The sequence below is a fragment of the Melanaphis sacchari genome, unplaced genomic scaffold (genome assembly GCF_002803265.2).
Source record: "Melanaphis sacchari strain LSU unplaced genomic scaffold, SCAv2.0 Contig106_pilon_pilon, whole genome shotgun sequence".
Classification (NCBI taxonomy): Eukaryota; Metazoa; Arthropoda; class Insecta; order Hemiptera; family Aphididae; genus Melanaphis; species Melanaphis sacchari.
In genome coordinates, this window is record NW_020270400.1 from 367,127 (window position 1) to 382,805 (window position 15,679).

Consider the following 15,679-nt stretch of genomic DNA (forward strand, 5'->3'; position numbering starts at 1 on the left):
TATAAAAACATTAAAATGGATTTTTTCATTATTTTATATAACAAACCTAATATAAATGTATAAAAAATACTATAGACTAATCTGAAGTGTTGACGATTTTTGCATAATGCTCAGCTGCTTTAACGAAATGCGGGATATTTTTTTCGTACTTGGATACGATGTCTTTACAAGGAGGAGTCATTTTCGCGTCGGCCATTACCGCCAATCTCAAATGTCCGCCGTAGTTAATTATCGATAACGACATACCTGAAAAGTGTAAAAGGACGGTTTATAACAATATATTATATATATCCAAATTTTTTAGGCGGAACAACTACAAAGTTACGATTCTATTTATATATTTTAATATTATTGTACTCACAGACGTTGGACTGCGGCGGTCTCCAGTACAAGATGGCGTCCACCTCTTGGCCCCACAACAACATCCGTCGCTTGCGGTCCGACTTGTGTTCCTCGACGTAAGTGACGGTCAACGGGAACTTTTTTGTGAGGAAGTGCAGCCCGCAGCTAACTACCGGCGACGGCAGGAACGACGTTGCAAGGCTGTGGTCGATCTGCCACATGGACGCTATGTATAGGGCAGTCTGGTTGCCGATGGCTTCCTGAAGGCACTCTTGCATCTCGTGCAGGCTGTACATGGGATCGTTTTCGGTGTCCATGGGCAGCGGCAGGGCCAACAGCCCGTTGGTGACCACGTGCCGGTTGTTAAGCTGGAACAAGTTGGCTTTGGACACGAACCGCGTGGTGGTCATCACGTCCTTGGTGAACCGGACGTCGGTGTCGGTGAAGTATTCCTGCAACACGGAAGCCAACATGGACAGCTGGATCTCGCATGTAGCCGCGCCTGTGTTGTCGTGTATGGTGTTGACCAGGTCCTGGTTGATGGGCTGCGACCAGTACACGCATTTACTGCCCTCCGGCGCCCGCATGGCTCCGCGGTCTCGGCCGCCGAAGAACGGCAACACCAGTTCCCGGATGACGGTGCTCGGCGCGTAGTACACGAGCCGGGCTAAGTACAGCAGCTCGGACACCGAGTATACCACCACAGACATCCAGTATAGGTACGAGGACATGTTCTTGATCATCAGAATCATGGTGATGGGCAACCGGAGTACGCACTTGACGAACAGCCACCAGGCGATAGAAAGCCACAGGGCTGGGTGGAACGTGTTGATCACACTCGAGCACATGTACTGTAACTTAATGTCGCGGCGCGTCGTCTCCCTCTTCAGCTTGTGCGCAAAGTTGCGCTTGGTGGTCTTGTCCTTGGCCGCGGACGCGATGACGATCGTCATCATGGTGCCAAAAATAAACACGTTCGGCCGGCTCCTGAATACTTTTGGGTTCTCCAGCGGGTCGTACTCGGACACGAGTTCGTTCCACATGTTGGCTAAAATCTCCGACAGGTGTTCGCCGAGTCTGGGCAACGCGGTCGGCGCCTGGTATACGGTGGACAGGATGTTCTGGATGCTGTCGGCGTCCGCCTGCTGGTTTGACGATGACGACGACTTCTCGTTGTGTTTCAGATGACCGTCGTCCGGTTTCAGTAGCAACAGGTCGCTCAGCCCGACACCGTCCTCGGACGAGTACAGGTGGTGTATCCGGACTAGCATGTAGAACGTGTCTTCGTCCGCCGGGATCATGGTGATCTGCCACTGCGGAAGTTCGGGCGGTATGATATCCGCGATTATTTCGTTAACGTGTTGCTGTATGACAATAATTTCGGTATAATTAGTGTAAACGCATGTTGATCGCCGTTCGCGCATGCCGTGTAGGAGAAGTGAAGATGAAACGACGAAATAATACGTTTAAAAATCGCGATTTATAAAGATCACGAAATACGATTTTATGACCTATGTACGTTTTAGCGGGATACATATCAATCGTTATCATACATTACCGTATGCATCGGCACCTTTTTGAAATATCGTAAAAGCATACAAGTTTTTATATTCTGCATCATACGAAACGTTTTATGCAGTCGAGTTTTATATCTCAAATAATATCGTGAACGAGTATTGGTTGTACAATTGGGTGTGCGAATAATGTCGTATTTTTTTTTTTAACGCTTTTAGCTTGCGGCTAAAATTGTAATGTATAGCTCATGTCAATAAATCATACGTCGGATGTGTCACACGTAGATGTTAAGAAGTTTTGAGCCCCGGCGCTTAATTTTTTGCTACCGTTTCAACATCGACCTAGATGGATTGTGTATATTGTATAATGGACTGTAGTGTTGTAGAAGCATTCTAATGCGAGGAACTCGTGAGTCGTTTAAGACATTAATATATTATGATATACGCGGGTGGTTGATATATGTCTTATCGTAAAACGTTGTCTATGTCTACAATATTTTACTCTAGTTAATGTTTTTTATTTTTTATTTTAATTGAATAGGTTTTTACGATGATCAAAAATGATTATAATTATAAAATTGGGCGCAAAATTTGAATACGAATTGATATGCAACATAATTTAATCATCAAATTTATAGGACATCGTGTGACACATTCTTAGAGTAATTATACAATTTATTATTCTAAGCCAGGGTTGCAAAATCTCTTAGTCCCTTCCTCCCTCCATAATGTTTATTGATTGGTTAGTGATGTAAAAATAAAGAATTCTTTTTTATATTTTACCGTTTTATACCTTGTATTATACATTTATACGTGTATTAAATCGTGTATAATACTTTTGAGTATTAAAAAAGTATATTAAAAATATATATTATACCATATTACACAATGTATCATTCACAATTTATACGGTATAAAAATTAAAATTTTTTGTCAAAAAATATGCAAATTTAAAATTACTCACGAAATTTTGACTTAGTACTTAACCATTTTCCGTTTAAAAATTGAATCTTATTAATACATATCTGAGAGAATAAAACTAAAATTGAACGTGATAACACTAATAACCAATGACTTATAAATTATGAAGTAATTAATAAAAGTTTTCAATAAACATGAAGCTAAATACTTTGGTTTTCTCACTTTTGTAGTTCTGTCTGACTGTATGTTACAGTTTTGTACAAGTATAAAATGTTTAAAAAATAAAAATAATATAAAATATTTAAATATTAATAAATTACAATTTTACTTACAAATTTAACGCTATCGTTTAAAGGAATTGTATATGGTATGTATAATACGATGTACATTAATTTCTGTTATACAAATTCATATCATTAATATTGGCAATTTGTATAAAATGTTAAATTATAATAACTAATAACGTATATTTTTATCCACATATTAAAACATTATTTAGTCTATAAATGTAACACGCACAGAACCTGTTCATAATTTGAAAAAAAGATTTATAATGATTAGTATCCAACTAAAATAATTTGTTATTTATTTATCATAGATTTAATGTCAATTGAGACTGGTTGGCGATCATGGTTTTACGATTAAATTGCATTAAAAGCAAAACATAAGTATCTATTGTAATTCATGCTTCAAAGTTCGGTTCCTGATAAGTGATAGGTACGTTATAAATGAAAATGAAAATATTGTATATCATTTACCATTTAATTAGTTATATTAAAATTAAAGACAGTTACTGGTAATTAAAATACCTTAATAATCTTATCTAATAATAAATTGTATTTATCGACAGCTATCATCGAATTTTAATTTATAATAAAGCGCATAGTAACGCTTAATTAACAAATAAAAGTATTGAAGTATGTAATCATATTGGTAGGTAGTTTCATAGGTGGAGCCAATAAATGTATATGGTATGCGGTGACACCTCTTAAACTTAAACAATAAAAATATTTGTGATGCTTTTAGATTTTTAACGGAGCGGAGTTATTGTGAATAATATTTGATACAGTTTCAGCATTTAGTTACTAAATGCGATACATCGTGTATTACAATTAATATTATAATGATAAAAAATTATTTTTTAATTTTATAGGAGTGAGTAAAATTTTCGGAAATATTTGTATTTTCTGAATATGAAAATTTGCTTCGCCTATGGGAACTCTTATAAATTTAAAAAAAACCCGATTTTTTAATACCTATATTGACGGATATACATAATATGGAGTATGAGACAAGTAATCTAATATTTTATGCTTTGTATAGTTTATAGAAATTTAGTATAGGTACATACCTCCATGTAGAAACTAGGCGCGAATCTAGAGTAATTATTAGGGGAGAGGGGTTTATATCATTCAATAATTTTATAATATTATAAATATTGCTATAAATATTTTTTTAAATTGTAAAAGAATGAACTTTCAACTAAAAAATTTTAAAAAAAATTGGTAAATACATTCAAAAGAATACTATTTAATAACTCCCAGTATCCGTTTCGTCGGATATAATAGTTTAATATTTTTTTCCTGACATTTTTTTTTTTTTTTTGGGGGGGGGGGGTGGAGGTACTGCTTTCGGTAGAAACTTAACTACTTAAATATAATATTTTATGATCCCAGAAAAACGAAACGTGTGTGTATAGTAAGTATTTTGAAACATTAAAAAAAAGAATTTCACATAGGTACACAATGATTTTTGATGGAATCAAGCGGCTTTCTTATTTATTTATTCTTGCTACGACTACTCAAACTCATGACTTAAAAGTACGTCAATTAAAATCATGATTGATGACTGACAACAAATTAGTTGGTATAAATTATAATATGGGCTATATTGGTATACTTGTATAGTAGTTGCATATTATAAATATATAATTAATATACACCTACATAAGTAATTCTAATTTATCATGTAGATGTATTTGAAAATATTTCGTTAAGTATATCTATCAAACTGGTATATCAAGATAAATAAAACAAAAATAGGTTTACTCAGAGTGTCCATGCGAAGGAAGTATCCCTAGTGGTACAAGTGGTACAACGGTAGGTAGGGTACATCATTGCACTTATTTACCATTACGATGAGTGTTGTGAATAAAACAACGAGATGGCGGCAATTTGTTTTGTTTTAAATGTATGTGCTTTGTGTTTAATAATAAATAATTTAATTAAAATGTTAAAGCATTTGAACGACATCTATAGTCATCAGATGTTTTTTTTCTCATCAACTTTAGCTCCGTACATTTTTTTTTAATTTGGGACGAGTTAATGGCAATAATGAAACTACCTACGCGTAGGTAGGTAATACTTGCACTGAAAGTTTCAGTTGAACTTCTTTCCCGGAGCTAAATATGCTTGCCACAAACGTACATCAACCCGAGAACGGCTGAAAATAAAATATATAAATATACGCGTACCGTGTACATCACGTTTAATCGCGGAAAAGCTTGTATCTAGCACACTCACGTAGTTGCGACTATCGATCATTTAACGGCATCGTGTTTGTTGTACACAGTTATACACGGTGTATAACTGTGATTGTGTGAACATGTCGTGTACATGAAAACTTAGAAATGGTTTGCAGTTTAATTGGTAATAATAGGACGAAGAAAATGTGTAATTTATTTTGTCCGCTGGAAACACATGGGACAAAGCGTAATAATGTAATTGTCTCGGGAACGAATATCGTTTTGAATCGAATGCAATACATGGCTGGTTCGTGGATAGGCGTTTTATCCAAAAACCGTCGGATTAAAGTGCTTATCCACAGTACCTATATAGTATACGTATCTCTCTTACCTATCTCTATCGTTTATGCCGTCTATGGACACCTATAGGTAAGTACCTAGCTTATTATTTTATATATTGACGATCAGTGGCGGCTATCCTTTAATAAATTTGTGTTTCTGAAAATATTTCTGATGACCTATACCTCATCAACCTAGGTTGGAAGAGGTGGTATAAGCAGCCGGAATATCAATAATTGACCATTTTGATTTACAGATAAATCATTTACAAACTAAATAATATAAATAGTCCGCAAGTGTAGGTGTTAATGTGTTATTTTAATTATAGTTTATAGTAGTTGAGTTTTTAATTTATAAAAATAACATTATATCTACAGAAAATGTTTACTTCTGAAAATGATTTATTTCAGAACTTGTATTTCTATTGTTTTTGTTTTTTAATTGTATTACACTAATAAGTCATAGTATTATAAATCAATAACCTAGCACCTATCCAACCATCCATTTAGGTACCCACCCACCCATCCAAGTTTTGTTTGTATTGCTTAAGCAACACATAGACACATGGACCATAGGATAGTCGTCACTGCTAACGACGTGTTCAGTAATAAAAAAAAGCCTATAATCTACAACCCGATAAAACTACGAACGGTTTGCCAAGAAATAATTTCGTACGATTTTCTGAGTTGGTAAGTCACATAGTTATATCGATATTATGATTATTTTTCGTTTATACATTATTATTATTATCATTATAGACTACAGGGTCGTTTTTGTGAATTTTCTGATAACGTTGGCCGTGACAGAAGATTACCCATTACAATATTGTATAATTATTAGGTAGGTACCCGACTCTATACGTGGATTTCCATCACGCGTGGTCTAGAAGTTTAAAATGTAATGCATTATTTGTTAACTTCTACTACACTTATAGGAGCGCAACAAGAATCGTTACAAAACGGGCCACTCACAATTCGTAAGTTTATAAAATAAATTTAAAAACGTTTTCATATTTATGATTGTCTCACGTTAAAGTGGGCAGTAGATATTATATATATTCAGACATATTTTGTGTTGGTAATTTCGTAATTTCCATTCATTTTTCATTGCGCAGTAATTGATATTGTAGTGCATTAAGACACTACGTTATAGATACAAATAATATAATTATAGATATCATTTTCAGCAGTAATTATCGAAATACATTAATTTATTTGTAAAATGTATGAAAAGTAACGATCCACCGCAAAGTCGCAAAAGTTTCAAAAAATCGGACTTTTATGTTTATAGCGTTGTCAATTATATGCGTTTGTATTAAAACCTCAAATTATTATTTCATTAGTCTATCCGTGTATAATAACATACCGACAAATAATAATTATTTAGATATTATGTGGGTGCCTAATCATATTTTATACTAAATGCTACTTGTTTAGGAAATGGTTGATAGTTGATGTATGTGTGTGTAAAGGGGATAGCTATTTTTTTTTTTTTAAATATCATTAAATACTCGTGCATTTTTTTCATAACATTTTGTTTACTAAAATTTAATATGAAATCTTGGCAGATAAAATGTAACTTAAAAGATCGCGAAAGTTTTAATTTGACAATATCTTTATAATACAATACACTAATCACTATTATTATTATCATCGATTATTTATAAAAATATTATAATAGCTTAATGTAACTATTATTACTAATATTTTTATAAATTCTATGATGATTGTATGAAGTTTAAAATATACACAGCGTGAGCACCGAACACATCCTTATTTTTTCATTAATAATGAATTAATTCAAAATTTTATATTTGGAATGTTTAAGAAAAGTTATTTAAAAACCGTAATTTTTTTTATGTACGATTTATGGAGTAAAATGTACCGCACCAACTATTTTTTTTAACACGATAAATACTTATTTTTCTATAAATTTGTTTAGGTACTAAATGATTTTTTTAAATGTTAATGTATCAATATCGAAATAATTTAAATAAGTAGTTTTCCATTTTTATTAAGAAAAATAGGTCCATAATGATATGAGAATTGAAAAATATTATATTCATTTGAAAATCATAACAATGAGCATTAATTAATGAATATTTTATGATTGGTAAAAATTGCCAGAGTACAATAACTGTAAGTAATCGATTAAATGCTACATCTATTTTATGGTTTTGTAAAAAAATTTTAAAGCACTATGTCTAATTTTGTATGTATATATATTTTAATAAGATGGAAAACCACTCGTTTGAATTTTTATTTAGATATTCAAAAACATTATCAGCTTAATAATTGACAGTAAAATCGGCTTCTCTACGAGGAAAAATTTTGTGTCTACATAGGACAATGCTCTTAAATGGAATAAAAAATGTAAGTATTTGGAAATATGGTTCTTATAATACGTACATGTATGTACTAAAAAATTTCAAAAATAAAATAATTTGATTAAATTTATTATTAAAGGTAAAAATAGGGATGAGCATGCTTAGAGTGAATCATTCTGTATGTCACAGTATGTCTGTGTTATATTTTTACCATAAATCTACAGGCGATGTGCGATTTTTTTTTTAACTTTAACGGTAAAATATTCTGGTTGTGTACAAATGTAAACCAATATTTGATGTCACTGTGCATGTTCTCGATTAAGTTAGAAAAAATCTCATAAGACCTGGATAAAATATCGCTACGATATGAAAAAAAAAAAAGAAAAATAAATCATAATAATATTATACAGTAGAAAAATGTACCGATATAATTCGCTAGGTATATATGTGTTGTGTCCGTATATTGGAATGAATATAGCACACTTTCGTTGTTTAATAATAATAATAATAATAATAATTATTTATACGATATAATAATAATAATAATAATTATTATTATTATTATATCGTATAAATGGTAATTGGTAGGTACTATATTAAGCAATAGTTATTGGTCTGTTGCAAAATACCATAATATTGTATAGAATCATCATTCATTTTTGGTCTAATTAGTTTCAAGAGCAAGAAATAAAGACAACATATCTACAATATGTGTTGTATTTATCCCTTTTAGACGGTCGCCTTAAATATTGCGTACTTAACAAAATATCGAGAAATTTCTTAATTATACCATCTGTATATTATTATTATTATTATTCGTTTCAGAGTAAAAAATAAGTTGGTTAAATGTATAATTATCTAACATTAATCTTGAAATAACATTTTATCGTCGTCGTAGTTTTAGCAGAAAAAAGCACTTTAAAAAGATGATTTATGGATTTTCGGCCGTTTATTTTTAATTTATATAATTATTTACTTATGGTATCATTCATATTAAATGAATTCGTGAGTTATCTGAATCGTAAATCGAATGATGCAAAAGTATTTCGATTAAATAATCTGGTCGGTAAAAAAAAAATATAAATCCTGATTGTATTCAAAACTCTACCAATTATATTCTATAAAATATAGCTTGTGAAAACATGAAAAACATACGTATCTATAACAAACAATATTGAATGTTTATCTTCCCGTTTGTCGATTTATTCATATTTTCTGCAGATACGTAACCCTAAAAAGTTTGCAATTTTCATACGATTTTTTAGAGAATCTTTACTACAGTACCACCCACGCTCTCGCTCAATTATAATATGTAAGGTAATTAAATTACGCGTTTCACGATTTTGAGCGCCAATAAATTGTCTGATATGATCTCACGGCTTTTGTTTTACTTTAATTATATTATATATTGATTCAGAGAGTGCTTAATATTAAATTGTTTAATTTGGTTAACACACAGCACTCGAGGTATTTTATCTGATCAAACATCGAAAAATTAGTTTTTAATTTTTGTAAAATATTTCTTATATTTATGTTTTTGCCGATTACATTTTTGACGTTTCAAAATAACCAAGGCTTATGTTTTTTTCTATACTTTCAAACGTGAGAAAATGCAATTTTTTAAAAAGTTTATCTAATATTCGTAATACTCTAATACTGTAGTATCACGCATGTGTCGGACTTAAAGTTTTTTCCACGTACCATAATTTAGTTTTTATTTTCACTTTGTCTTCATTAACCTAACATGGATTTGAATATTTTTATATCAAACATTCACTGGGTTTGTATGTCTCACTGATAATCATTATGAACAAATATTATTAATATAAGACAAGTATATTATGTTTTATTCGAGTCGGTATACCTACTGATAAATATGGCAATAAGTAACCATAGTAATACCGTAACGCTGTGTTTTGTGTACTATTAGTACACAAAACATACTTTTGCGGTGTTACTGTATACCTAAATATCAAATATTTTGTTAAAGCAAAACATATCATAATAATTATTCAAATTATTGTTTTTACTTTTTTTACCTCATGATATACTATAGTTATACATCTTTTGAACATAGTATATTAATTATTTCTTTTGAATATTATTTTGTTGGTCGATTATGAATTTTATTTAAAAAAAAATGTCGACACAATTTTCAGACTTACAAAATTTAACCTAAAATATCTAATATGTTGTTAAGTTATTAATAACGAAATTCTTTAGTGACATTGAATAATAAATAATAATTTTAATAATACAGAGATTAAACACCTATTGTTATTTAATATTTTAAACGCGCAAAGTTTTATTTATCGTCTAGTACTGATGCGGAATACGGCCGATTATAGGATATGAAATAAGGCGTTCGATTTACTCGACGGATTTCCGGAAACCATTCTGCCGGGTATGCATTATATGAAAATCGATTTACTTGTACTCGTGAGTCGTGACAAGCTACGGTTTTTGCTCGAGGAAAAGTTCACATAAAAGAAAAATTACATCGTTGTACAATCTGACGCACTACGTGTTTCGCTCAGTATGTACGAATTATCATAGCTCGCAGCCTCGTTGTCATTAAGATAGATACAACAATGATTAAAATTATAAAATATTATTTACAATTTAACTATACCTATAAACTCACTTATAATGACATTATTTGAGATTTAATTTGTTTTTTTTTGTTGGTGGGAAGAGGTCCCAAAGAGGGGAGACGTCCCCTAGCAAATACGCCTTGTGCATCAACTATTCAACTACACCCAACTGTCAACGCCACACAATATTATATTATATATTTCTTTATAAGTAACATTACTCACATATAATATATTATATGTAATATTAATATACATACGCACTCACCATAATGTCGTCCTCGGATGCTGCTTTTTTGGTTTCCGGCAATCCGATCACGTGGTTGTCGATGGAGAAGTTAGGTGATTTGATCCACGCGTACCGCAACCATTTCTTCGTTAGCGAACACCGAAGGTGCGGATAATACAGACGACCGGTTATCCGGTCGTATTTTTCCACTATATCTGTCTAAACAATATTTAAATAAAATCCACACTCCACCATCGCCGCAAGTTTATGTTGTGGCGTATCACGCCTTACATTTTTTTTCTTTTTAACTCGTAAAAGTTACAAGTTGAATAAATAACATAAGTAACTTAACTTAATGAACAATCAACTTCATTTTTTTCAACTGAATATTTACAACTTATGCTAAAGCTTAATAAGTAAATTTGATAAAAGTACATGCCAACACAAAAACGTAAATATATATAGTGAAATTAATACAAAAAAGAATCAAATAAAATTATTAAATTATTTAAAAAGAATTAACAGAAATCCAATGATAGACTTTATACCAACAGAAATTATTTATTATTTAAGTAAATATACTAAATAGGGTTATGACACTAACATATTTTTAAGCGTCAAACTGAATTACTCACGGTAGTGTTATTATTGAGAAATTTTAAATTTAATGCGAGGCTGTATATTATTTTTACTGAAATGTATACTAAGCTGTATTTATATACGTTGTTTTAATTCCTTTAATACTGCACTTAAATTTACTTGCACAGTCTACAATTTATAGTATTTACTTTTTTTCTTATGAGAAATACTAATTTGTACAAAACAAATTCATTTTAAATGCGGAAATGCGGGGTTCAACAAAAAAAAAAAAAAAACTTAACTTGACATGAATATTACACAAATTAAAACTAATTATTAACTGCATATCATGAAACAAATATTAACTCATTAAGTTAGAAGTTATTTTAAAAAAGATAACTTGTTTTGTGACTTAGTTATAAATAGGCAATTTTAATTTTTAACTCGTTAAAGCTTAGCTTTGGGTTTAGTACCTGCTTAGTGTAACAAATGCTTTAGAGTAAAGAATATTTTATAGAAAAAACAAACATTTCTGAAAAACGATACCCATACTCGTATTCTAGATATACATGATAAATAAATTCGTTTTAATCGATTATCTTTAACATATATATAGTAGGAAATTATAAATCTTTTTGTTATTAAAATAAAAATAATAGAGATTTTTTAACCTTAATCTGTAACTTTAACATAATATCATTAACATCATTTAATTTAATCATAATTTAAAACAAACTTTTGTTAACTCACACGCATTAAAAATAATTAATTCGATATGACTTTAAGTACGGTTAATTTAAGTTTTAGAAGTAAAACTAACTACCTAGATATAAATTTAGTTTAAAAAATAGACCAATCTGACATGAATTCTGTATTTTCCAAAATATTTAGTTCTTATTTATCATAATAATTTGTGAAGTTTAATTTTATAATTTATTTCAGAGAAATTAGTGTTTAAATCGCAAATCGAATTTACTTACATATAAACTAGATAAGTAATATATAATATTTGTTATTTTAATTTACGTTTGTGTGATGTAAGCATATATTATATTGTATAAAAACGTTGTGGATAAAATCAAATTAAATAAGCACCTGAATTGTGTGTTTCATCAGATTAATGTCAAAATCTCCAATAACCTTAAGTAATACCACAATGTATCCTATATTTTTAGGTGTATCCATTGCAGACTGAATGGACACCGACTTTATGAACTCTAAGTCTGGATACTTCTTTTTTAGAATTCGTAATAATACAAATCTACCAAGAGTTGTTGCTGAAAACAAATAAATAATATTTTTTAATTATGTATTATGAAACAGATTGTTTGTTGTTGTTGCTGTTTTTAAGGTGTTAAATCCCAAACCATATGGGTTTTTAATAATTTATCGTGTGTTACGACTGTAACGTACATACAGAGGAAAATCAACAGTTACATTTTCGTAAAGGCGTATAGGTACTGCGTTATAGCCACTAAGCCACATACAACACATTTCGATTATTATCTTATTATGATAGGTTTAAATGTCAACATAGGATATTGTCAGTAAATAATAAAAACTATTTTGATTGTTGACGTTTTTAAGAAGAAATAAAACTGTTTTGTTTTCTTTAACCGCCGTGTCATATTATTTTATGAAATAAATAATAATGATGAAATAACATTCTGTTGCGCGTCATCGCCATACAGAGTTATATCGGGATTCACAACGCAGTTACGTTTTGAAGAAAAAAACAAACAAGATAATAAACGCCAGACGGTAAACCGAAACTTGCAAACCAATTGTCGCTGGGATTTGGGTTTAGGCACGGAATCGTCAAATAGCAATAGGCACTGCAATAATACATTTATTTTTTTCCCCTTATTGCATATGTTTTTGCCCTCGACCGAACAGAAGCGTATCTATACACGGTTATGCATACATATATCTACTGCGCGTGAGATGCGTTTGATAAACGTCATCTAAGCCCGTCGACCAGAATATTACGTTTATACACAGGTTTCGGACTTAGGGATAGTCGACCGGGTTCCGTGCGTTATGGCACTAAACTCTCGCGGTGATGCATACTTTACGGTACGCGCGCATTACGATATTGCGGACATGTCACATCGCACACATCTATGTATTACAGTGGCTTACGGCTGGTGAATATTAGAAATATCTGTATGATTGTGTCACAACATTATTGTACCTACGGCGAAACATCCAAGCATCAAACACTGTTGATAGCTAACATTTTGTCCACGATTCAGAGATGTCCGATATTCAGAGAGTTCAATTTGTAGTTTGTTCCCCGAAAATACCGTCCAATATTTCGATATATCCGTTAAACCGTGTTTCACAGTATTACATTTCAACTTTAATATTATTTATAGAATACGAAGTACAAACATTTCCAATCCACGTTGAAAACGTTTTTCGCTTAATCCTAATAAGTAATAACCATTGTTTTCAATTACTTTCGCACTATCGAAACTCAAATCTTAAATATCTTATGTTTTCTAGTAAGCATTTTGTATTCCTACCTTTCTCAACAATCAATACGTCGGATGTATGGGATTACGGTTCATATTGGTTCGGCTATAGTGTGTGTGTGTATGTGTGCGTGCGTATGTAAAGAGATCGGTAGTATCGTATAATTTAGAAAAAAATCAAATATTTTTCATAAAATGGAAATACGGCATGTTTCTGAATATTATTTCAAAATAAAATTTTAGCGAAACATTGCGAAGTACATTTGTTTATTTATTTTATGCGAATTTAGCTGTTGCGTAACACATACACATAAGTATAAAAACGTTTGATAGAAATAATTTTTATAGTTACTTATAGTACACATGGTTGTATTTATAATTTAAAATATGATAGTTATTTTGAATTATGGTTTGAATAATTATTAATGTTTAAATTATGCTTACACATACCTCATAATTCTAAGTGATAAAATACAAATGAGTTGAAATTAAATGACACGATGCATAGGAGTAAAATTGATATGGGCTGATTATTATACATTGTTTGGTACCTATACTATTGCAATTTATTAATTAGATAAGAATGAATTGATTGTTTTTGAAAAATTATATAAAATGTTTGGTAATATATTCGACTGATCTGAACATTAATACGGCCCATTTACACTCTGAGAAAAACATTTCTTGCCTTTGCATCGTTTTATTAGATTTTTATTTTTTACAATCTGACAATATTTAATTTATAAAAATGAATACTATTGAGTGTTGAGATTTATAGCGTAAGTACAACAAATAGTATGATACATGTGAAAAATGATGTTTAGGAAGATCATATTAAGTGTATGAAAAATCAGTTGTAATAATTGACATAACACATCGCAGTCGTATTCATATATTATATTTTTATTATAATCGTTTTAATCGATTTGTTTATGTGCAATAAGCATAATATTATTTTATATAACAATAACAATATTTAAGACATGGGTAAGTACTCAATATTATACTTATTGTAAATGAACAGATCGATAAAATGTTGTATTTAGAAATTTGTCATAAGTTATAACTTATAATGTATTTTTAAAATAACAATTTTATTTTATTTTAAAATGTTTGTTTTCAGTTGGTTAAAAATAAACAATATTACTATTATAATTGTAATTAAAATTGTCCGGTTTATTTCATAAACACGGACCATTTTATTTTTAAAATTCTTAGATAAAATAATCGGACAAGAACAGATATATTTTAATTGAAAAAAAAAAAATGATGAAACGGAATTCTTACGAAATACAGCATTAAACAGTTAAATTCGATCTTCGGGTCAGTAACATAATTAATGCACGTATTAAACCATTTATTATTATAAATAATTTATTATTGTTGATTGCACATGCATATCATCACGAATAATGTACACTATTTGACTTACTTAGGTAACATATGCAATACACTGGCGTGTAAATGACGGCCAGCACAAAGGATATCCACGTAAATATACAACTCCGGTGATGGTGATGGCCATGTTCTTGGCTGAATTCGAGACCTGTTAAACAAACAACCCGATATCTAATATATAGTTATAACAACAAAAATATTAAAGTAATTACAGCCGGATTACTATGTGTTGACGCCGACGGTCACACTAAACCGGGTGGGCATTATTATTATTATTATTATTATTACAAATTACAATCATTACTATGATACTTAGTACTTACTCATTTTTGATACGAAAGTGCGGTGTTTCTCTGGCCAAATCACATAGTATTATGAGTGGTCACGTTGTGCAGCGATCGGGTACGAGTTGTAGGACGGGAGCATAATATCAACAGTGTTCTGAAACGGAAGAGTACATACTGGCTGATGTATAAACACAATATTATATCCCATC

The 15,679-nt window shown here is 30.6% G+C and overlaps 1 protein-coding gene across 1 annotated transcript; it reads right to left on the minus strand.

Moving 5' to 3' along the window:
* Positions 1–16: 16 nt before the first annotated feature.
* LOC112603335 lies at positions 17–15,679 on the minus strand. Its single transcript, XM_025351850.1, has 6 exons — positions 15,507–15,679; positions 15,218–15,331; positions 12,404–12,585; positions 10,769–10,948; positions 362–1,706; positions 17–246 (listed from the first exon to the last, which is right to left on the minus strand). Exons 1-6 carry the CDS (start codon positions 15,508–15,510, stop codon positions 77–79), a joined length of 1,995 nt encoding a protein of 664 aa, XP_025207635.1. The 5' UTR covers positions 15,511–15,679; the 3' UTR covers positions 17–76.

What these genes read in the sequence shown, in the direction of transcription:
- LOC112603335 (XM_025351850.1), bottom strand. An exon ending in CATCCGAGGACGACATTATG is followed by an intron (nt 1,707 to 10,768) that starts GTGAGTGCGTAT and finishes ATTGTCATACAG; the next exon opens with CAACACGTTAACGAAATAAT. An exon ending in ACCGCCGCAGTCCAACGTCT is followed by an intron (nt 247 to 361) that starts GTGAGTACAATA and finishes TACACTTTTCAG; the next exon opens with GTATGTCGTTATCGATAATT.